At 40.0% G+C, this 26,034-nt stretch overlaps 1 protein-coding gene across 1 annotated transcript; it reads right to left on the minus strand.

Annotated features, from left to right (window-relative positions):
• Window positions 1-628: 628 nt before the first annotated feature.
• On the minus strand, window positions 629-3,156 carry Hapstr2 (HUWE1 associated protein modifying stress responses 2). The gene has a single exon (XM_006993889.4). It carries the CDS (start codon window positions 2,955-2,957, stop codon window positions 2,127-2,129), a length of 831 nt encoding a protein of 276 aa, XP_006993951.1. The 5' UTR covers window positions 2,958-3,156; the 3' UTR covers window positions 629-2,126.
• Between the last annotated feature and the right edge of the window lie 22,878 nt (window positions 3,157-26,034).

A 26,034-nucleotide genomic window follows, 5' to 3' on the forward strand; every position in this document is an offset into this window, starting at 1 on the left:
GATGGTTCCCTTGCTACTCATCTTTCTGGACCCAGTTTAAATGCCACCTTTACCAGAAACTGTGACACTATCAGCAAGGAAAACCTCTTTTGAGTTCTACCCAGCTTTGCCCACAGCTAAAAGTCCCTGCTTGGCTACATATTTTTTCTTCCAAGGCAGTGTGAACTCCTTGAGGTTAAGGACTGTTTTATGGCTGATATCTCTTCTCGGGTCCTAAGACAGAGCCTTGGTGTTTACTGAATGCAACACCGAGTTCTTTCTTTTCTATCTGGGAATTCACTTTATAATCTTGTATTCTTTTAACATATTGTTCAACTACACATTTTCTCCACAGTCATGTTAATGAAGCAAGAACAACTCTGATGTGAACTTAGAGGCAGGGTGCCTTTAACAAACCTGTAAAGTTTATGCATGGACTTTGGAAGACTCGGGAGATGTGGACTTTTCTGTGTCCTTCCACTTCTTCCATAATCTCACTTCCACCACCTCCACCCCACCAGCTGTACTTCCTTAGCACCCTACTCTTATTTAAAAAACCACTTTAGCCTTTTAGGTATCCTAGGACTTTACTTCCATATTCTTTCTGTACTTATCTCCCTCTCCAAATTCTTGTAGGCCACTACCCCGATCGCAAAGTGGTTTTCCCAGGCAATTTCAGAAACTCTAAGGATGCCCTAGTATTTATTGAGAGTTTTGATCCTAAGTCATGAGCTCAACATATTTACAAGTAATATACAGATTGTGACATTTAAGGAAGTTTTAATTCCATGAAGTAATTTTTAGCTCAAGTAGAATACCAGGGTTTTATTTGCTAATTCCTAGATTGATTTATTTTCCTATAATATTATGAACTTCAACGTTTGACTGACTTGTATTTGTAGAGGGAAAACATTCAGTGAGCTAAGCATTGCTGTTGACACTAGAAATATGGACTTCATGTGTTATTTGAACTGACTCTAGCAGATACATAGTTACATTTACAGAAGAAAAAACTAAGTCCAATGAATATTAACTGACTTGCCCCAAATCATCCAGTTATTTGTGGAGCTGGGGTTCTACTGTTGTTCCTTTCAGTACATAGCATATATTCCGTTAGTTATGCCATGGTATCCCCTTCAAGAAAACCCAGTTTCTTCTAGTTGGTCTGCCACTCTAAAACAGAACCCACTAACATATAATCTCAGAGAAAGAAACTTGTTATATTCCTAAGCAAAAGGCTACCAAGGACACTGTCTTACTTGTTTTCCTTTTCTTAAAGTGAGCACTGACTTAACCCATCACTTATTACTAATCCAATCATTACAACATCTACTTACACCACCATCACTAAAATCAACCAAGTTTCAAAGCAAATAACAGCCCAAAATATATTAATTCCACAGTTTCTTTCTAGAAATTGAGTGCATGGTAGAGTGGGGTAAAACCAGATGACTCCAGATTTCATAAATATGTCTAATCTTACATTTTGGTACAATGTTCCAGGCCGTGGTGGCACACACCTTTAATCACAGCACTCAGGAGGCAGAAGCAGGCAGATCTCTGTGAGTTCGAGGCCAGCCTGGTCTACAGAGGGAGTTCCAGGACCGCCAAGGCTACACAAAGAAACCCTGTCTCAAAAAACCACACCAAACCCAAAAAACATTTGGTAAATGAATTAGCAATGACTATCAAAGCAAACAACCTAAACAAGAAAGGATAAAATTATTCCACAATCAAATAAACATCTATATATTTCCCCTTTAAGAATTTAAAGTAAGGTCACATTTATTCATTCAACAAACATTTATTGAGCACCAACAATTGTACTAGGTGCTAAGAAATACAACTTGAATAAGATAAACCAGGCTCCCGCCCTCACTGGATACGCTTTGCTTTAAAGTTTAAATGATCTTGCTAACTATGTGATATTTCATGTTCTGTAATAGAATTACATTTTTGTTTGAAAGTCAGAGTCATAGGAGGCCTCTTCTGGAATACTTTTAAATTTCTTTATGGTAAATGATAGAAATCTTTAACTTAAGAGAAGGAAGATCAGCAGTCTCAGGCATGGTTTCAACAAGCATGTTGATGGTCAAGTTGACTGTCAAGCAATAAGGTGGTGGATGGCGGCCAACCAAGGAGGCAGTTTAGACCATTCGGTTGCGCTTGTGGGATGGAGAGTCTGTGGTGGCATCACCAAACTGAGCCGAGGTACGCTTGCGGATTCCCCCACACTCCAGACGGAGAGCCAGTTCTTCTGAGCCCAAGGGGTTCGAATCATCTTCAAGGAAGCTACTTTTCCGACGTCCACTGCTGGCAATACCTCCATCTTGAGATGGGGAGCCAGGAGCGCCAGATCGCATGCTGATGCTTGCCATAGCGCCATTGAGGCCATGGAGGGCGATGGCCTCGTGGAAGGGCTGCAGGTCGACGTCCACAGGTGCGCTGGACTCAGTGGCAGCAGCCTGACTGGAGGCAGCTGCGGGCGGCCTAGGGGACGTCCTGGAGGTGCGTGGCGGGGGAGGGGCGGGGGATACTTTGCCACAGAGGAAGCTTATGAGGTCTTCCCGGCGAATGATGCTCCTGCCCTTCTTCACCCACTCCAGCACATCTCTAACGCGACGCTGGTAGCCAACCTGGACGCCCAGCTCAAAACTTCGCTGGTAGGCATCCCCGCTCTCTTTGTAGAGGCTGGTCACGGCCATGGCCGCATTCTGGAAGGGGTCCCACATAGAGAGTCCTGGCTGTTGGCACCCGGAATCTTTGTAGAGCTGGGCCACCGCAGTGGCTGAGATCTGGAAGAGGTGCCAGAGCCTCTGCCGCTCGATCTTGAGCCCAGCCGCATCAGCAGCCGCCTCCTCCTGCAGCTCGGGGGACAGCTGCTCTTCCTGCTCCGCCTCAGCAAGGCACTGGCGCTCCCACTTAGAAAACCAGGGCTCCGCGACCTCGGCCTCACAGTCCTGCTGCTGCTCCTCCATCCTTCTCTTCCTCCAGGCCGCGCGCCTTCCTCCACTACAGTCTGCGCTGCTGACTGTGGCTGCGGCTCCTTCACCTCCACCTCCACCTCCACCTCCACCGCAGCTCACCTCAGGCTCGGGGGGCCGCCCTCTGCCTTCCGCGGCCGCCGCCGCCGCCGCCGCCGCCTTCGCGGGCGCCGCTGGGCGGGCGCGCGGGCGGCGGGGGCCCAGAGGCCAACTGCTCCGGCGAGCGCCGCCCGGGGCCCTGGTCCACGCCCCGCCCCGCCCCGCCGGCCCGGCCCCCCCTCCACCCCCCCTCGGCGACGCGGCGCTCGCCGCCGCCTCTGCAGCCTGGGAGATAACCCCGCCGCCGCCGGCGCCGCCGCGCTCCCCGCTTCCGGGCTCGCGGCTTGCCCCGGCCGGCCGGCCGGCCGCTCCCTGCGCCGCGGCCTCACGGGCTCCCCGGCACAGGCCTGGGCTGGCCGCTCCGCCCCAGCACTCGCTAGCGCCGCGCCTGCCGCACTCAAGGCTCAGAGGTGGCCCGCTGCAGCGCTGCCTCCACGCCGCACTCGCCTAATGCGGGGGCTCCCTCTGCACACATTTGGGGGGGGGACTTGTCGGCTTCATCCAAATGAGCTGATGAGATTTTACATCCCGTGTTGCCACAGATGATTATGGGGCAACTTCATGGTGTCTGTCACATCCAGGGAAGCTGAGGGCTAGAGTGGAAAGACCTGTCCCTTCCGTGAACTAGAGAGGTGATATGGACTCTGACAATGTCTTCCACAGTAGGAAAAAAACATGTGTGGCATGAATCAGACAGTATTTTGTAGAGGGATAAAAAGGTCACACTAGAAAAGTGTCCCCTCCTCGGCCTCAGCTTCCTCAAGTGCCCAGTGAGATTGTTGGACCAGGTGTCTGTTAGAGCACCTTAAGGTCTGTGCGAAGCACTTGAACTTAGGGATTGAGAAGCCCCCTGCTGTCCTTGCACAATACTTCTTTGGGGCTATTGCATACTTAACCAAATTCTGAGAAGGATGACCAGACATGGCACTGATTTCCTTAGTCTTCTAATAAAGGTTTATGTCATTTAAAAAATTGGGATGGAGGAGGGGTTCTGTGTGGTCCACTTTCCACTACTCAATACCCCAACATTAAGAAACGGAGAAGAAAAATAGAAAGCTCAAACAGAATTTTCTACTGTAGCGCAAAATTCAGATTCCTTTTGGAAAGAAAGTAAAATAAGAACTGCCTAATTTCCAACCCCCTAAAATTCCAGTTAGTTAAAATGCAATACCAAACTAAGCTACAAAGGTATGGGAAACTATAGTCTTTTCTTTGCATTCAATATAAATTTCCATATAACGTTGCAATCCGTTTTCACTACAGACAATTCCAGAACAAACAAAAGAAATTAAAATTGAGCCAAGAGTAACATCAAAAAGGGGAAGAACTGACATGTAGTCCATTTTTTTCAAATTTAGGGAAGGAAAGTCATAATTTTGTACTTTCTGTTTCAGAGTATTTGTTAAGTATCCAGAAAGCCTTACAAATATAAATTTCAATTTTCTAAGAAATATTTGATAATTCTGAAGTATTAAAATATGTAAAATAAAATGATCAAATCATTAGGCTTTATCATCATCCTTAAAAGAAATACATGTTTCTAAGTTAAATGTAAAAGACAAGGGGGAGGGCAAGGAGGGGGGAGGAGAAGGAGGGGGGGAAAGGAGGAGAGATTGTGCCCTTTCTCTGCAAACCGGGCTTTTCACGATTCATTAAACCTTTTTTCCATATGTGTAATTGGACTCTTCTCATTTACATAAACGAAGGATGAGGCAAAAGACCTAAGATCAGCTCCCCAAAAGAGACATGTTTCTCATTCTCTTATGTTAAAAAAAAATTATCTATGTATTATAGAAGTAAGCCCCAGGAAGGCAGAATTCTCTTTACCTCCAGCCCCCACCAGACCTAAGAACATTTCTTGGCTGAAGAATCGGCCACAGCCCTACTCAGGGTGCCTTACAGCTATTATCGGAGGCACATGCTTTTATTTTATTTTGTCTAAGTGAAAAGCTTTCACCATAACACCCCCCCTCCCATTTCTGATTGGGTTAAAAACCAAGAAGAAAGAGTGCAGTGTCTTTTAAAGACTGCAGCCCTCTCCTTGGGCTTGAGTTGTCTGGCTGGTATCCTCCATTCACTTGGTTTCAGCACCTGATTAATTAGTTAATTAGTACTTAGAACTGACTAGCCCCCACTCGGCAATTTTCATGCCCTGCATGGTGAAATGTTGAATCCAGCACTGAAATTTCTGTCACACACCCTAATTATTATCACCCCACTACTTTTAAAGCCATTGCACCAAATTATTATTATAGACAGAATTAGGTAACTCTGTGGGAATATGTTCTCTCTGGGAATTAAGGATACAACTAATCAATATTTTTCACTGTTGACCCTTACACATTTAAATAAAACAATTAAATGAAAAATTCTAATTCAGTTAGCTTTCAACTCCTTCCTTTGGGGAGGAAATGGTTTTATATAGGGGAGGTGTTAGAAGAGTCACATCAAAAATGTTAATGTTTTATCAGTTTCTCAGACACCAAAGAGCATGCTCACAGGACATCCATATCTGAGACTGGATTTCATCCAGATAACCTGAAATGTCAGAGAATACAAAAATTGATACAAAACAAAGAGCTCATTTTAACTAACTGTAAGAAAATGATGCTATCTATGTGTGTGTGACACTGGTGTTTAAAAAATTCACATAGCTAAGGAATGAGTTTTCTATGGGGAAAAAAACATTCCTTGGCCACTGCCCCATCCTTCCATATAAGGTTAAATAGCAACTGGAGAAACATAGTTTTTGAAAACATTAGGATACCAAGCTAACAGACTCTAATTTTTGGCACTTCTCAATGTACATTACTGAAAGGGGACTGGTATATCAATGATGTCCAATATTATTTGTGGCTATTTTTACCTGGAAACAATCCTTAGATATCAGTACAGTGGGCTGCCTGCAATTGTAAGAGCTAAATGGTACACAAAACTGGATACACAACCTCACAGACCAGTAAATGGGTTGGACTGAAAGCAAAAGTAAACACCAACCTTAGGAAATGAAAGAAGTTAAAAGATAAGTGTTAAGGACCTTATTCTTTTTGGAGAATAAAACAAGATTTAGTAGCTTTCCACTTAATTTAAATGAAAAGAATCACTACCTTACATATTGCAGTGATAATGTAATGGGGAAAGAAAACAAAAAAGTCTTTGTACAAATGACACCTCCTATAGTTGTTGTGAAGAAACTTTTCCCCTTGGTATCTGCTAACAAATTCTAATTAATGCTGCACATTCCTTTACTGAAATCATTTAATGCGGAACAAGGGGGGTAAAAAGAAATGCTGAATGCTCGTGATTGCCCTGTTAGAATTATGGGAGTGAAAGCCTGGGGCCCCAAACTTACTGTCTATTAAAGCCAAGCTTTGAAAAAGAAATGCAACCTACAAAAGCTGTCAATCTCCCTTGCCCCTAAAGCCTGGGTTCACATGGATTCAAGTGACAGCCCTCCTCCCCCATGCACAATACATCAATCTGTCTCTCCCACAAGCACCCACAGCCCATTGTGCTGGCCGCAGGTGCCTATTATGGCACCCATGGCTGCCTCCCACAGCTCCGCCCCTGAGAAACAGGAACTGCAGACAATGGAGCCCTGTGGGAAGACAGAGGTGGGTGTTGGGAGGGATAACAGACAGATGGTAAAGGGTATAGGGTAGTAAGGTAGTTTCAAAACAAATGTCAAACATTCAAAATTATTGCTTTCGTGTGCCCCCACCCCCATTTTGAATTGCTTTTGCTTTAGTCTCCATCTGCCTTAATTATGAAGACATGTACCTGTGAGGATGAATATTTGATACCCTTTTTTGGACAGAGGTAGAAAGGATGACCTTCTGTTCTCTACTGTTTCTATTTCCTTTCTGGGTTTCTCAAGGTCACAGACTGAAAGTTTTAGTTCAGGGACACTACTAGAGACTATACACAGAGAACCAGGAAAAATTATTAGGTTTACAACGTTTGTCATTTCCTTTCCATCTTTGTTTGAGGTTCTATAAAGAGGTAAGGGATATGACAAGCAGCTACTTTGGGTAATACATTTTCAAAATCAAAATACTATGAAAAGTCTTTCTAATTCTGTATGAAGCAAATGTAAAATATTTAGACCATTTCTTTTCTGATAAGGAGATAGGAATAGGGAAATGAGATAGATTTACTAATACAAGTTCCAAACATCTTTGACTCAGTCTCATTTCTTGCTTCTAGACATGTTAGAAAGTGAACAAAATTGCAAGAAATGCTAAATTTAATCCAGATCAAGTACCATTACTTTTTAAAAGGACACTTTAGACATTTCATTTTGTAAAATATTATTTTTCTATGTTACTTTTAGCTTCTATATAGACTAATTAACAAGAAATACACAGAAAAATTAAAACATATACCACAACACATGCACATATTCATCCAGACATCTTGATTGACTTGCTTTTGCACCTATATGATCATTTCACGACACAACCTATTCCTAGTCTCAAGATTATCTGTCATAAACTAAAGCCAAATTAAGAAAAATTTTATCACTGGTATTACTGTCTCAAGCAAAAGTGACCAAAAAAAAAATCTGGCACAACTATAAGTCATGGTAAAGACAATTGGTGACTTGTTGGGATGAGGATACCCACAGAATAATGCCAGGGAGGAAAACCAGCCAGTTTTCCTGAAGCAGACAAGAGGGTCTTGGTTTGCCGTCAAAAACCACAAACTGGGCTTTAACTAGGAACTGTCAGAGATCCAAGTGAGCTCCTGGCCAAGGAGAGCTTAATTAGCAGAATTGGTTTGAGGTTTTTTTTTTAAGTACATAAGAAAAACAATCAATATGCTATGAAAGCACACAGTGGTCTAATGTAGCACAAAACTCACTATTTTTTATAAATATGTAGCTATTTTTCACATTTCATTAATAATTTAAATTTAGATTTTAAACATTATCATCATCATTATTGGGGCATTATTTTTCTCCTGTATTCTTTCAGAGAGATTTATGCATTTATCACCAGCTAGATATATGAAACCCTCCTCTTCTTTGTATAAAGGGCAGTATACATCATTTTGTTAACCTGGCAGGAGAGATTAGTCCATATCAGAACATTAAAAACTTGTAGGACATAATTTTTAAATATGATTAGCTTTGAGTCATAATTAGTACTTATAAAAAAAATTAGGACTCAAGTCCAAGTATGGGAAAAATAGACAATTGGGTTGTCCATTCTCCTGGAAGCTACTCCGCTATTAATAATTGTTGCATTGGGAATTTTAGTTCAAATACTCAGAAATTAGTAAATCTAACTTTAACTATCCATTTAAATGGGCATCAGAGAGAATATGAAGAAGAAAGTCACAGATAACCCACAGATATGCCCTTTGTTACAAGTGCTTTCTTGAAAACAATTTGTCTTGAAAAATATCAAACAGTGACATTTACTTATTGGTACAATTTGTAAACTCTTTCTATGGCATCACAAACATGTAGACTTCAAAAGAAATTGCTAAGGCTTTTCAATTTAACTGTGGTCTATTATTCATATTTCTGAGATCTTACAGAAATGACCTTGTTTAACTCACTTAACTGGCTAAAAGACCCCAGGTTTTAGCTGTAAAATTAGATGAAAATACTCAATCCTTTTGCCCATGTTCCAGCAACGAGCTCTTTGACTTTTGAAAATTTTCTGTGATACTAAGTCTATCTCTTTTTTTGGTTAGCATTCAAACTAATGGGTTTTGCTATGACATTTGATACACATAGACTGCTATCCTTTGTTTTCATTTACTCCTCTGATGTCATCCCACTCCCATCTCTTGCTGGTCTCCTTCTGACCTCCCCAAATCCCTCCTGCTATCATGCCACATATATTGTGACTTTTCTTTCTCCTCTGCCATAGTCCCATTTGTATTTTCATTTCATATGTATGAAATATATAATTTAATAATAAATATATAATACATATTATGTATTAAAGATAGATACATAGATAGATTCTACATATGACAAGCAACATGATATGTTTATGTCTCTGAGCACGGTTTACTTTGCTTAACATAATGATCTCTAGTTCCATCCATTCTCTCGCAAACATAATTTCACTTTTTTTACAGATGAATAAAATCCATTGTGTATGTATAGCACATTTTCTTTATCTGTTCATCTGCTCACCCATCTCTATCTTGGCTATTGTGAACAGTGACTCAATAAATATGGATATGTAAGCATCTCTATGGTATGCCAACTTAAAATTGTTCACATATATGCCCAAGAGCAGTAAAGGTGAATCATGTGGTGATTCTATTTTTAGTTTTTTTTTCTTTTTTAGTAGTTTCCATATTGAGGAACAATTTGCATTTCTGCCAGTAGTGTACAACAGCTTCCTTTTCCTCTCCTCACCAGCATTTGTTGTCATTTGTTTTCTTAATGATAGCCATTATGACAGGGCTGAGATTTAACATCAGAGCAGTTTAATTTACATTTCCTTAGTGGCTATGAATGTTGAGTAGTCTTTCTAAGTATTTATTGGACATTTGTATTTCTTCTTTTGAACTGTTTGTTCAATTCATCGTTATTGAAATGATTTCCATTGCATGCATATGACACATATTCTTTATCCATTGCCTCATGTGAGGTACATATTTATAACTAGTACTGCAATGAACATAGGCAGGCAGGTACATCTAATGTAAGCTTTAGTTATACACTCAGCGGTGGTATAGCTGGATCTATGATGGTACTAACTTTAACCTTTGGAGGAATCTCCACATTGATTTCCGTAATAGCTGCATTCATTTCTATTCTGTTACTTGCCACAGTGTGTAAGGGTTCTTTGTCCCCTATACCCTCCTAAGCATTTTTGTTTGTTTACTTTTTTAATTAAATATTTTAAATTTATAATTAACAATTTCACATATCAGCCACAGATTCCCCCGTCCTCCCTCCTCCCACCCCCCAGCCCACCCCCCCCCCGTCCACCCCCCATTCCCACCTCCTCCAAGCAAGGTCTCCCCTGGGGAGTCAGCCCAGCCTGGTAGACTCAGCCAAGGCAGGTCCAGTCCCCTCCTCCCTATACCAAGGCTGAGCAAAGTGTCTCAGCATAGGCCCGGTATGTACTCACTCATAAGTGGATACTAGATGTAAAGAAAAGGATAACCAGACTGCAACTCACAACTCCAGGGAGGCTACCTAGTAAAGAGGACCCTAAGAAAGACACAGGGACCGCCCAATGACAGAGAAATGGATGAGATCTACATGAGCAAACTGGGGATGGGGGTGGGGTAATGGAGGGCAAGGGTGGGGGGGAAGAGAGCTTAGGGGACAGGAGGTCCCAGCTGGATCAGAAATAGAGAGGGAGAACAAGCAAAGAGAGACCATGATAAATGAAGACCCCATGGGAATAGGAAGAAGCAGAGTGCTAGAGAGGTCCCCAGAAATCCACAAAGATACCTTCACTGTAGACTACTGGCAATGGTCAAGAGAGTGCCTGAGCTGACCTACTCTGGTGATCAGATGGCTGTCATGATAGAATTCTCATCCAATGACTGATGGAAGCGGATGCAGAGATCCATAGCCAAGCCCCAGGTGGAGCTCCGGGAGTCCAATCAGCGAGAGAGAGGAGGGATCGTATGAGCAAGAGATATTGAGACCATGATTGGAAAAAGCAAGGGACAAATAGCCAAACTAGTGGAAATGCATGAACTGTGAACCAATAGCTGAGGAGCCCCCATGGAACTGGACCAGGCCCTCTGGATAAGTGAGACAGTTGATGAGCTTGAACTTTTTGGGAGGTCCCCAGGCAGTGGAGCCAGGGACTTGTTTGTTTTCTTGATAGCCATTCTGAATCTCATGAGAGAGAACCTCAAAGCAGCTTTAATTTGCATCTCCCTGATGAATAAAGACAGTATTTTTTCATGTGTATGGATTTTTTATTGGAAATGTCTGTCTGGGAATCATAGTATATGCTTGTAGTACCAGTTCTAAGAAATCTGAGACAAGAGAGTCATGAGGTTAAGGCAGTCCTGGACTACATGGAAAGATACTGTTGGAGAGAGAGAGATTGGGGAAGGGGGAGGGACAAGGAGAGACTCTTCGACCATTTTATTGATTATATTATTTTTATTCTAGATATCAATCCCTTGTCTAACAGATAGCTGGCAATAGTTTTCTCCCATTCTATAGGCTATTTCTTCACTCAGTTATTTACTCTGCAGAAACTTCTGAATTGAATGCAAGCTCACTCATCAATCATTGTTCTTATTTCCTGAGTTACTAGAGTCCATCTTAGAATATTATCACCTATACAGTATCTTAAGATCTTGTTCTTGTGTTTTCTTCTAGCAGTTTCCAATTTCTGGCTTCAAACTATACTACAATGTCATAGTAACAAAATTCAGTATGGTACCAATACAAAAAAAATGTAGAAAAAATGGAATAGAATAGAGGGTCCAGAAGTAAACCTATAAAACTATAGCCATATAAACCTTGAGAAAAGAAAGAAAAAATGTATGTTGGGGATAAGCCAGCCGCTTCAACAAATACTAATGGAAAAACTAGATATATACATATAAAAGACTAAGACTACAACCTTATCTCTCACCTAGTACAAAAGTCAGCACAGAATGAACAAAATACATAAATGTAAAATCTAAAACTTTAGAGCTGTGGAAAATACATTTGAGCACTAAATGGAACACCTATATCAAACCCTCTCCTCCAAAGATATAGGAATTATCATGGAAGGTGGAGAGGAAAAATTGTAAAAGCCAAAGGAAGTAGATGACTACAGTGAAGCCATTTCTGGATAGGATAGGACAGTTTTACAAATGAATTCACTGCAACTGTGACTTTGTGCACAAGACTTACACAAATTCAAGCCAGACAAAATCCCACACCTAGCTAAGGAACTATAGGCAGCTGTTGACTGTCAAGTGAGGGAGAGCCTTTTTTTGAAGGGATGTACTACCTGAAAGGCTAGCAGTGCTCCAGTTATATGGTGCTACACCCATATACATACTTGTAATAATTCGTAAACTCAGTGGATCTAAAACAAAGAGTACATGAAATTGAGAGGGAATAGTGGAGGCTGTAGGGAAGGGAATTGCAAGGGATGGATTTGATCCAGAAAAAAGGATGGATTTGATCAAAACACATTATACACATGTATGAAATTCTCAAACAATTATAGAAAAAGAAAATCTATTTTATTTTGATACAAGAAATATCCTCCCAACAGCATCCATTTTTGAAAGTGCTGCTTATTTATTCAATTTTAAATTAAGCTTTTAATTTAGAAGTAATTATGGAGTCATGTTCAAGTATAGAAAATAACAGGGCATTCTGAGAAATCTTATGGACATTTTACCCCAGTTATAAAACTACAGCCTGCCTGTAGGAGCCTTTTTTTCCACTCTACATCCACTCCCTGGAGACTCCACCTCTCGGTCCTGCCGCAGGTTCTCTGACATCTTTCCCAATGTCCCTCTCAGACTTCTCTCCTAGCCCATCTCTATTCCTTTGTGTCACCTTACAACCCACAGAAACAATCTCTATAAAGGAGACCATAGCCACCATAGTTACCAAGGACACATAAGTGGCAACAGCAATCAAAGAACAGAACACCCACCCACCCAAGACAAGACTAGATACACCAAGAAATGCTTTAAACAGAATAAATCCAGATGTCTAGACTCCAGCACAACAACCCAAACATGAAGAACCTAGACAACCTGTCTCGTCCAGAAGCAAGTAGGGACTATTTGCAAATGTCCTAATGAAGAATGTGAAACCAAAGGTTGGACAAAAGAATTAAAACACTTCAAAGCATGAAAATAGAATTTAACAAAGAAATAGAATCGCTAAACAAACCCAAATTGAAATAAAACTAAAAAAAATGAAAGGATATTAATGAAACATCAGAGGAAAGACTCACCAATAGATTACAAGAAGACATGGAAGAGAGTTTCAGTCCTTGAAGACAAAGCAGAAGAAACGGATACCTCACTCAAAGAAAATATTATTTTTAAAAGAATCCAAGCACAAAACATCCAGAATATCTTGAATACTGGGAAAAGACCAAACCTATGTATAATGGGTATAGAGTGAGGAGAAGAAATCCAGGTCAAAGGTAGAGAAAATATTTTCAACAAAATCATAGAAGAAAATGTCCCCATTTCAAAAACAGAGATTCCTACCAAGGTATAAGAAGCATTCTGAACACCAAACAGACAGGACCAGTGAAGATAGTCTCCATGACACATAATAATAAAAATACTAAATGCACAGAACAAAGAAAGGATATTAAAAGCTTCAAAGGAAAAATATCAAGTAACATATACAGGCAGGCTCATTAAAGTGATACCTGAATTTTCAGTGGAGGCCCTGAAAGCCAGAAGGCCTGGACTAAGAGAGCACAGATACCAGCCCATACTACTGCCCCCAGCAAAACTATCAACCATAATCAATGGAGAAAGAAAAATATTTCAAGATAAGATATTTAAGCAAATTCTATCTAGCAACTCTCCTCTCAAGAAGGCATTAGGTGGAAAATTTCAGTCTGAAGAAGTTAACTATACCAAAAAAAAAAAACCCAAGAAATAAATAAGTCCAGAAAATAAATGAAAAAAATGGGGGGAAATACACACACCCCAATAGTAAACTAAGAGGAATAAATAAAATCATTGATTATTAATAACTCTCAGTATTAATGGCTTCAATTTCCCAATAAAAGGACACAAACTAGTATACTGGATTAGAAAACAGGATCCATCTTTCTGCTGTATCCAAGAAACACACCTCACCATCAGTAATACACATCAACTCAGGATAAAAGGATGGAAAAAGGTATTCCAAGAAAATAGATACAAGAAGCAAGCAGGTGTGGCCATTTTTAAAATCTGACAAAACAGACTTTAAACCAATACTAATCAGAAGAGATAGGGAAGGATACTCCAAACTCACTAAAGGAAAAAGTCACCAAGAGGATAGTGGTCAACACTGATAGTGGTTGACTCCAATACCTGGCCAATACACAGGCCATCAAGACAAACCCTGAACAAAGAAATGCTGGCTGGCATTAAATAACACCATAAGTTAAATGGACCTAACAGACATCTACAGAACATTTCACCCAAACATGAAAGAATATACTCATGCATCTCATGGAACTTTCTTTAAAACTGAGCACGTATTAGTACACAAAGCCAGTCTCAACAGATATAAGAAAACTGAAATAACAACTTGCATCCAATCTAACCACCATGGATTAAAGCTGGATATCAACAACAACAGAAATAGCAGAAAGTACACACTCAAGGAAACTGAGCAATTAACTACTGAATGAAAATTGGGTCAAGACAGAAATCAAGAAGGGAATTAAAAACTTTTGAGAATTGAGAGAAAATGAAAACACAACATACCCAAAGCTATGAAACATGTTGAAGACAGTTATAAGAAGCAAGTGCATAGCAGTAAGTGCCTCCCTAAAACAACTGGAAAGATCCATGTTGGTAACTTAATGAGCACTTGAAAGCACTAGAACAACAAGGAGAAATAATACCCACACAGAATAGCCAGGAAGAAAAAATCAAACTGAGGGCTGAAATCAATGAAAGAAAAACAGTACAAAGAATCAATGAAACAAAGAGTTAGTTCTTTGAGAAAAACAGATTCATAAACCCTTCGCCAAATTAACTATAAAACATAAAGGAGTGATCCAATTAATAAAATTAGAGATGAAAATGGGGGCATAATAATAGACTCTCAGGAAATTCAGAGAATCGTAAGGATGTATCTTAAAAATCTGTATTCCACCGAACTGGATAATATGATCTATCAAAGTTAAATAAGATCAGATAAGCAAGTTAAATAGATCCACAACCCCTAGTCAAATAGAAGCATTAACTGAAAAAAGTCTCCCAACCAAAAAAAGCCCAGGACTAGATGAATTTAGCACAAAATTCTACCAGGCCTTCAAAGAAGAACTAATGCCAATACTCCTCATATTATTTGCAAAATGGAAACAGAAGAAATATTTCCTAAAATTTCCTTCTTTTTTATGAAGCCACTATTACCCTGACACCTAAAACTACACAAAGACCTGACAAAGAAAGATAATTACATATCAATTTCCCTTATGAACATAGATGTAAAAATTTCTCAATACAATACTTGCAAAATACCAAAACACATCAAAAAGATCATCTCATCCAGCATGATCTAGCATGCTTCATCCCTGAGATGCAACAATGGTTCAACTTATGGAAATTGATAAACATAATCTACTACATAAATAGACTAAAGGACAAAAACCACATGATTATCTCATTAAATACTGAAATATTCTTTGAACAAAACTCTAACACCTCTTCATGATAAAAGTCCTGGAGAGACTAGGGTATCCATAAGGGACATACCTAAACATAATATAGGCAATTTATAGCAAGTCCACAGCTAACATCAACCTAAATGGACACAAACTCAAAGTAATCCAACTAAAATCAGGAACAAGACAAGGTTGTCCACTCTCTCCTTATATATTTAATACAGTACTTGTCTTAGTCACCATTCTATTGCTGTGAAGAGACACCAGGAACACAACAACTCTCAGAAAAGAAAGCACTTGCTTACAATTTCAGAGGTTTAGTTCATTATCATCATGGCAGGGAGCATGGCAGAATTCAGACAGACAGGTGCTGGAGAAGGAGTCAAGAGTACTACATCTGGATCCATAGGCAGCAGGAAGAGAGAGAGAGAGACTCTGGATTTGGCATGGGCTTTGGGATTTTGAAACCCAAAACCCACCCACTTTGAAACACTTTCTCCAACAAAGCCAAACCTCCTAAACCGTTCAAATAGTGCCACTCCCTGGGGACCAAGCACTCAACTCTATGAACCTACGGGGGCCATTCTTATTTAAACCATCACATTCCACTTCCTGGCCGCATAGGCTTGTAGCCATGTCATAATATAAAAATGTATTCAGTCCAATTTCTAAAGTCCCCATAGTCTATAATAGTCTCAACACTATTTAAAAGTTCAAAGTCAAAACCCAAAAGCAGATCACATACTTCCAACATACAATGGCACAGAATATACATTATCATTCCAAATGGGAGGAAAGGAAGCATAGCGAGGAAATACTGGACCAAAGCAAGACTGAAAACCAGCTCGGCAAACTCCAAAGCCTACATCTCCATGTATGGTGCCAAAAAGCTCTTCAGATCTCCAATTCCTTTCAGCTCCGTTAACTGCAACACTCTTCTCTCTGGTCCACACCCAATCTCTAGCTCTTCTTGGCAGGTATCCCATGACTCTGCCATCTCCAACATCTTGGGGTATCTAATGAAATCCAGGCTTCACCCTCACAGCTTCACAAAATCACCTTTCTGGGCCTCCATGCAGTGACACTCCTGACACAGACCTGCCTGGCCTCAGTGGCTTTCTTTAGCCATGAAGGGAGATTCGATAACCCCTTTCTTGTATCTTTGACCCTAAAGCCAGAATTATGTGGTCAAAACTTCTAAATTCTGCTGCTAGCTGGAGGTGGAACTTGGCCCCCTTGTGCAAGTACATTTTCACCAGCTTTCTGTTTTTGATAGTTTCCTTCACAGTTTAAGCTTTTCTTTAATCCTTTTTTTTCACAAGTTAGGTTAGCTGAGTGGGGTCTTGCCCTGAGGCCACCCCTCCCTTTATTTTATTTAGCATCAGGCTCTTCTTTAAACTTTTTTTCCTACTTGAGCACTGGACTTAGCTCCATTATGCTTCCTACTACTTCTTTTATCTTCAAACTGTACCCTTTGTATTTCTCTTTGCTCAGCTTGCTCCTTTTCATTATAGATCTGCATAAGAGTAACCACTAATAACCATATGACATTAATCTAAAACTCTTTAATTTAGCCTCTGGCAGATTTTTTTGGATAAGTACAGAAAGCATCATCACTCTTTGCCAAAATATCACAAGAACGGTCTCTAGGCTGCTTACTAGTAGTCTTCTCTTCTGAAACTACTTGAGCTGGGCTGCTTTCCTAATCCAACTTCCCAAAGTCCACATTCCATCAGCAAGCAGCATGGTCAGGCCGGTCACAGCAATACCCCACTCCCTGCTAGCCACTTCTGTCTTAGTCAGTGTTCTTTGCTGTGAAGAGACTCCATGATCATGGCAACTATCATAAAAGAAAGCATTGTTTCAGGCTGGCTTACAGTTTCAGAGGTTTAGTCCATTATCAGCATGGTAGAAAGCATGGCAGAATGCAAATAGACATGGTTCTGGAGAAGAAACTGAGAGTTCTACATCTGGATCTATAGGCAGCAGGAAGAGAGAGAGAGACTGGGCTTGAAATGGGCTTTTGACGATTCAAAGCCCTCCCCAGTGACACACTTCCTCCCACAAGGCCAGACCTCCCAATCCTCGTCAAGCAGTGCTATTCCCTAGAGACCAAGTATTCAAATATCTGAGCCTAGAAGGCCATTCTTACTCAAATCACCACAGTACTTGAAGTCTCAGCTAAAGCAATAAGACAACTCAATGAGATCAAGGGGATACAAATAAGAAAGGATCTTCATTTGCAGATGATATTATTTTATACATGAAAGACCATAAAATTCCATCAAGAAACTTTGACAGCTAATGAACATTTTCAGCAAAGTAGCAGGATTACAAAATTAACACACAAAAATCAGTAGCCTTCTTATACACAAATTTAAAATGAACTGAGAAGGGAAACAGCACCTGTCACAACACCTTTAGATATAGCGAAGCAAGTGAAAGACTTGTATAATAAAAACTTAAAGATATTAAAGAAATACGTTGAAGATGATACCAGAAGATGGAAAGATCCCCCATGCTCGTGGACCAGGAGTATTAATAAAGTGAAAATGGCTGTTCTACTAAAAGCAATCCATAGATTCAAAGCACTTTCTATCAAAATTCCAAAATGGTTCTTCACAGAAATTGGAAAAAAACAATCTTCAACTTCATATAGAAACACACACACATAAAAAAGACAAGATAGCTAAAACAATTCTGAATAATAAAAGAACTGCTGGAGGTACCACCACCCATGATTTCAAGTTGAACTACAGAGTTATAGTAATAAAAAAAAAAAAACCTCATAGTATTGGCATAAAACAGGCATGTTTTATCAATGAAACTAAAGACACAGACATAAATCCACACACTTACAGACACCTGATTTTTTATAAGCCAGAAATATACTCTGGAAAAAAAGACAGCATCTTCAACAAATGGTGCTGATCAAACTGAACACCTACATGTAAAAGAATCCAAATAGATCCATTGTTATCACCCTGCATAAAATTCAATCCAATGAATCAAAGACCTCAACATAAAACCAGATACACTAAATCTGACAGATGAAAAAGTGGGGTATTGTCTTAAACTCATCAGTAGAGGAAAAAACTCTCTGAACAGGACGATAGCACAGGTACTGAGACCAACAATTAATAAATGGAACCTCATGAAGCTGAAAACCAAGGACACAGTCATTTGAACAAAGCAGCAGCCTACAGAATGGGAAAAAAATTAGCAATCACACATGTAGTAGAGGCTTACTATCTAAAATATATAGAGCTAAAAAAAGCCTTAAAATAAAAAAACTAAACAATACAATTAAAAATGGGGTAAAGAACTAAGCATAGGGAGCTCAAAAGTTAAAATATAAATGACTAAGAAACAACATCCTTAGCCGTCAGAGAAGTGTGCATTAAATATCCTTTGAGATTTCATCTTATACCGGTCAGAACAGCCAAATTCAATAAAACAAACAACAGCTCATGCTGGCAAGGATATGGGGAAAGGGAAAACAATTATTCATTGATGACTGTAGTGCAAACTTGTACGGCCACTATGAAAATCATGTGGCAGTTGAAATACATGCTTAATTTTTCAACTTTCTTCACAGAGTGTTAGTAAATATTATAAAAATTACAAACACGAAACGTAGAATAACATTGGAATATCAATAGTATTTATCAGAATAAGACCTAAATAGTTGCTCATGTGTTAGACTTTCTATCGCTTTTACAAAATACCCCAGAAAAACTTACCAGTGTAAATATGTATTTTAATTCACAGTTTTAGCATTATCGGTCTATAGTTACCCAGCATCGTGTGCTTGGGCAGAGCATTGTAACTGTAGAAGTGCATGGAAAACCAGAAAAGGATTCCCCACCTTACATTGTTTGGAGGAAGGGACACAGAATGCCTGCATTGCTGGCCTTTCTTGCTTTTTCCCTTTATTCTATTAGAGCCCATCAGCCTATGAGATGGTACTATCCATTTTCAGAGCAGCCTTTCCCCTTTTAGTTAGTCTTTGGAAATGTCCCTATACCCACACCATGAGGTGTGCTTTACTGGTATCCTAAGTATTTCTGAATCCAGTCAAATTGACAATTAAGAGTAACCTGTTGTAAAATTTATGACCAATCCAAACAATTTTTTTAAAATAGATTTTGCCTCCAGTTTATTCGTAAAAACAGCATGGCTTCTATCTGCCAATATGAAGACCAAACAAATCTTAAACCATTACATGCCAGGAGCCAGAGAACTCAGTAGTTAAGAGCACACAGTGTTCTTCCAAAGGACCCAATACCCATATCAGGCAGCTCACTTGTAACTTCAACTCTACGTAATCTGATGTCCTTCCTCTTCTGGCCTCCATGAGCACTGCATGCACATGCGTGCACACACAATAATAATAATAAAAGAAATCTCTAAAAAAAACCCATAACATTCCACCCTTAGTCTCTAAAAGTACCATGTTTACCTCATTACCTTAGAAATTAAATCCATTTCTAAGAGTCTCTATGGTCTTAATCATTCCAACATTGTTGAAAAATTCAAAACCAAAGTGTCCTCTGAGACTCAAAGTGTAGTTTTAGTGCCTAGAAAATAATAAAAGAGCATGCTGCATATTTCCAAGATAGAGTGCTACAAAGTAAACATTCTCAGTACAAAAGGGAGGAATGAAATCATTTAAAAAAAAGAGGGAGGAGAGAGAAGCAGTTTCAAAAGACAACACAGCAAACATTGCTGCTCCATGCCCAGTATCTAGGACACACTATCATGTGATTTGGATCCCAGAGGTTGAAGGCAACTCCACCACTACTGCCTTGCCCTTTGCAGTTCACATGAGCTGACCACCACCCTGCTCCCACTTGCTGGCTCCACCTGCGGTTCAGCAGCTGATCTACATTCCTAACATCCCCAACACTTAGGACTCTATACATAACTAAGAGGGAATACTCCCGCTGAAGTGTGACCATTGTATAGGCTAAAGAAGCAGATGGAATAAAAGAGAGGAAATGAGGAATGAGAGGGAGACATCCTCCTTTGTCACCCTTTGGTCTTGAAAGGACCAAGCAGATGCCATAACAGGCTGCTCAGTCTTCTCACAGGGATCAGGCCTCAGTTTCAGTTTCCTGAGACTTGAGCAAGCAGTTTCTGGGAGGGCCATGAACAAAAGACATAGTCCTTGCAATAGCTCTCTTTCGGCATGTACACTGATGGCTCAAAGTTCAGCCAGATGTTTACTGTCTGGGGCCCCTCACCAACTTAGAGTTATGTGCATGATGTGCCAGGCCAGCCAGCCCCCATGGCAGCTCAAGGACAGAGCCTGGACCACTGAGTCAGCCCCCACAGTCAGTACATGCTTGGCCAGCCAGCCCCCATGGTGGCTCAAGTACAAAGCCTGGGACTTGTGCTGGACTGCCCCCAAAGTGAAAATTGTAACCACTAATCAGTAAATTCAAAGGTTACATACCCTCACCCAATTAAAAGAGAACAGAGATAAAAGTAAACCAATCCAAGTTGCACCCGTGCAAATCCCCCCCCCCGAACCCCCTGAAGGGCTTGTGGTTTTTGCCTTTAAAAAGCCAGCCTCACAAAGAAAGAGGAACTCCTCCCTGCCTCACTGTATTGGGAGTAGGAATGAGTTCCCTGTCTAGACTTGTATCTACAGAATAAACCTTGTTGTTGCATTCTGGACATCTAAGGTCTTCGGTGGTCTCTTTGGGGTCACAATCTGGGCATAACAGTCTTTTCTTGCCTACTTTGGATCTATATGACTATTAGAGCAGGCTAAGCAAAGGCTGGAAGTGGCAGTGGAGTGAAAGCAAGTGAATGCAGCAGCAGCAGCAACAGCCACCTTGTTGTAGTGATAATAGTAGCAACAGTAGCTGCAAGATCAAGGTTGAGCAGCTGAGTAAAGAAATGACAAGACAATAAAGTGCAGCATGTCAAGACTGAATAAAAACAGAAGACTATGAGGAACCAGAGATGGCAAACTGTGGGCCCAAGCAAAAATAAAATATGGGGGAAAAGAGAGACCTCAACAACAGGAATTCTTTCCCTGTACTTCCCCACAAACATAATGTAAGTTTTTATGTTCTACCATGCCCTCCTTGCCATGATAGAGTGACCTTCTGAAACCATGAATCAGTAATATTTTCTCTCTTGAGTTGTTATGTCAGATATTTTGGTCATAGTGATGATAGTGATAATTGATATAAAAATATTGGTGCCAGAGAATGAGACCATTGTTGCAACTAAACTTGACTATGTGGTAGCTAAGACTTTGGAACTGGTTTGTAGGAAGAAGAGATTAAGAAAGGAAGGGGCTAGAGAAAGCCTAGGTTTTGTAGGATTTCAATGGACAGTTCAAATGGGAATTCAGAAGACCAGAATATTGATAGGAATATGAGTAGCAAGCACTGCTTCATAAGGTTTTAGACAGAAACAATGATTCTACTGGGATTTTGAACAAAGACTGTGTATGTTAAATTTTTGTGAAGAACATATCTCCATTTTATCCTTCTCCTAAATCTTTGTGGAAAGCTGAACTTAACACTAATATGAGGGGATGGATGGAGAGAGAGAGAGTATGACTGGAATTGGGGGGGGGCATTTGGTGGGCAATATGGAAACTAGTGCAGTGGAAACTCCCTGGAGTCTATGGGGGTGACACTAGCAAAGACTCATAGTAGTGGGGAATATGGAGCCTGAATCCACTATCATCTGTAACCAGGCAAGGCTTTCAGTGGTGGGACTGGGACATCAACTCAGCCACAAAACCTTCAACCTACAATTTGCCCTTCCTACAAAATGTGCTGGGGTAAAGGTGGCACTGAACTTGTAGGAGTGGCCAGCCAACGACTAGTCCAACTTGAGACCCATGCCACAAGAGGGAGCCCACTCCTGACACACTGTCTGGAGGGCCAGGAACCAGAGGCTGGATAGCCCAAAGATGTAGAATAAAATTAAACACAACTGGCCAAAAAAAGTCAATAAAGTGATTCCTAATTATAATCTACTATACTCATAGATCAGGGCCTAGCCCAATTGTCATCAGAGAGGCATCATCCAGCGAAGGATGGGAGCCGATTCAGAGATCCACAGCCATACATTAGGTGAAGCTTGCGCAACCCCATGGAAGAGGAGGAAAATAAATTGTAGGAACCAGAGGGGTCAAGGACACCACAAGAAAACAGCCCACAGAATCAACTAAGCAGGGCTCACGGGGGCTCACAGAGACTGAAGTATCAATCATGGAGTCTGTATGTATGATGACCTGGTCTAAGCTCAGTCCTCTACATATATGTTATGGTTGTGTAGCACATATTGTTCTTTCAGATGACCTGAATTCAGTTCTAAGCATCCACATTACATAGCTCCCAACCACCTGTAAATCCAGCTCCAGAAGGGTTTGATGCCTTTTCCTAGCCTCTGTGGGTATATGTGCATGAACACAGGAACCCACTCATAAAGACACACATACACACAACTAAAAGTAGTAAAAACAAGTATTTTTGAAAAGGAAGAAAAATTAGAAAACTCACTAATGTAGGCATATTCATATTCATACTCTGTATGTGTATGTGCATGTGTGTCTGTGTCTGTGTGTTTCTTGTCCCACATGAGATGAGATGTTCTGTTCTACCATGATCCCTGACCCATCATGGATTAACACTGTGGACAAATATACTGCCCTTCCCTTGTGTATTTTGTCTCAGCAATGAAAGAATATCATGCATCGGTCATAAAGTTAATAAACACAATGGTTCCACCTGTGGTATTCTTAACTGTATGTCACCTAGGGTGCTATTGCTCACTCTTTTTTTTAAGATTTATTTTTATTTTAATTGTTTGAGGGTTTTGCCTGCATTTGTGAATGTGTACCACTTGTGTGTCTGGTACCTGAGGAGGGTACCCAATGAGGCCAGAAGAGGGCATCAGATGGCCTGAAGCAGGATTTACAGATGGTTCTAAGCTTCTATGTAGGTGCAAGAAATGAAATCCAGGTCCTCTGAAAGAGCAACAAGTGCTCTTCCTCATTGAGCCATCTCTCCAGTTCTGCCCCATCATTTTTATGCACTTTGCTGCTTTCTGGTGCTCAAACTAGCCTTCTTCAAAGCTACCTTCAGAAGATTGTTGAAAGACATTATTAGTGTAAAGACAGGGGATTAATATCCACCTTCCAAATCCCCCAAATAGTTCTCTATTCTAGCTAATAAATGCTCAAAAAGGAACATTTATTTAAAATGTACATGGTCCTAGGAATACAAAATCCACATAGTAAAGGGTATCTAGTGCAGAGTAAACCTCCCTGAACTTCCCCATGCTCTCCTTGCTGAAGTCACTTGTTACCATTTTAAACAAATCCTTTCGAATAATGTGCATATGCAGGCACACACAAATGAAAACATAACATTCATATTATCCTCTTCTTTATGGCCTTTAGCACAAAATATGTTTTTGAAGTTTATACTAGATCTTTGCATGTATATATACTTCATTCTTGTTTCATTTTGTTTTGTTTTGGTGCTTTGTTTTCTTTTGATTTTTTTGTTTGTTTTAAGGGGATTTTGTTTGTTTGTTTGTTTGTTTGTTTGTTTGTTTGTTTGAGACAGGGTCTAACTGTGTAGTCCTTGGTGGCCTGGAATTTGCTATATATACTTGGCTGGTCTCTAACTCACAGAGATCCACCTGCTTCTGCACTCCAAGTGCTGGAATTAAACCATGCCTGGCTATATACTTCATTATTTTTGACAAAAGCAACGAATCTTCTTTTATAGTACACCATGCTTATTTAACTGAACTCCCATTTGTGAACTTTATTTTATTTATCATTTATTCACCATAATGAATTTTTGGGGGGGAAGCAGTAACTGGAATCACTGAGTTAAAAAAGAGAGACAGTCAGACAGACATGAATTTGGGAAAGAAATGTAATGGTAGGAGTCTTGGAATGAGTTAGAAGTAAAATAGGTTGATATAATCAAGATATAATGAATCTTTTATAAAAAGATTTATACCTCCTATGCTTCAGCAAAATAGATTTAGAGATACAGATAAGCATTTAATGTATGGATACGTATATTTCTTTTTAAGATATTTTATTCATGCATATTAATACAAAGTAATGAATCTCATTATAAGATTTTAAGATATGTATATAATTCACTTTGATCATATTTACTCCACTACTAACCTGTATTGTATCGCCTCTCTGCCTCCCACTAACAGCATCCTCCTTCCCAAATAGTTTCCCTTCTACATCCATGTCTTTTTTACTTGTGTGCGCGCGCGTGTGTGCGTGCGCGCTCACAGGTGTGTGAGGAGGCCAGAACAGTGTGTCAGGTTTCTAGGAATTGGAGCTGCAGGCACTTGTGGGTTCTGGGTTACTAAAGTTAGGTTCTTTACTAGAGCAGCAAGCACTTTTAACTGCTTAGATATCTTTCCAGCCCCTTGTGTCTTTTCTTAATGTAGATTCTGCATGTATAGGTGTATCTCCCTATATCTGCTATAGGAAGATTACTTATTTCTTATGATAGCAGAGATGACCTTATCAGCATAATCTATGAAGTGTCTGCACAATATCATTATAAAACCACTTAATGGACTGTTACTGAAGTAATCTCCTGTGATAAATTTAGTTGTGAACATTGCAGAAGTGAAGATGAGTTTAACTGTGCCTCTGAGTGAGCAAGCATATGCGTGTGTGTATGTGTATGAAAGACAGAGAGAGAGAGAGAGACAGAGACAGAGACAGAGAGGCAGAGACAGAGAGACAATGTTTTCCAGAGATGCCAGAACCAATTACATGTGTATATATACAGAAAGAGAGATAGAAACAGGAAGACAGAGACAGACAAGTGAGATTGATTTTTAAATTGGCTAACATAACTATGGAAGCCAATGAGTGGCTAGCAGTCAAGAGCCCCAGAGAAGAGCCAATGAAATAGTTTGAGTTCAGACGTAGTCAAGCTGGAGGCCCAAGGGAAGTCACATTTTAGTTCAAGTCTGAAGGCCAGTAGGAGGTTAGATACCAAAAAAGATCTGATTGTTACTCAAGCCCAAAGGCAAAGGCTTTCTGATGGCAGAACTCCTTCTTGCTCAGTTTTTGTTCTATTAAGACCTTCAAATGACTGGATAAGTACCATTACATTATGGAGAGCATACAACCTACTTTACTTAAGATTGACCAATTTAAATGTTAATCTCATCCCCTCATAGTAACTACAGAACACTATTTGACCAGCTATCTGGGCACTAAGAGCCAGCCAACTAAATTTGTACCTGCACTGTATACAAAGCTTACTTTTGTTGTTCCCTATTTAGTGGAACTGACATGTTTGAGTGGTATCTAGGACCTCCACCAACTAGAATTAATATAGAGTCTTCAGTATCCTCCCAAGTGCTAGTATCTCAGCCTCAGTTTTTTTCCAATTTTCCAGAGTTCCCAAGATCTTAAAAATCACATATAATACAGTAGCCTATGTTTTACATCTTTATGAAATGCCACAGTCAATTACAATAGCAGGTATTCCTTAATAACCTAAGCACAATTTCTGGAGCAATAGTAGCATTTCTACTTACAATCTAGATTCACATGATCATTACTTGATGAAAACAGACCCTTAGTTCAAGAAAATTCACATACTTTTTTTTTTTTTTTTTTTTTTTTTTTTGGT

This window comes from Peromyscus maniculatus, chromosome X, assembly GCF_049852395.1.
Source record: "Peromyscus maniculatus bairdii isolate BWxNUB_F1_BW_parent chromosome X, HU_Pman_BW_mat_3.1, whole genome shotgun sequence".
NCBI classification, from domain to species: domain Eukaryota; kingdom Metazoa; phylum Chordata; class Mammalia; order Rodentia; family Cricetidae; genus Peromyscus; species Peromyscus maniculatus.

Coding starts and splice junctions, on each gene's coding strand:
- Hapstr2 (XM_006993889.4), bottom strand. CDS start 2,957: ATGGAGGAGCAGCAGCAGGACTGTGAGGCCGAGGTCGCGGAGCCCTGG.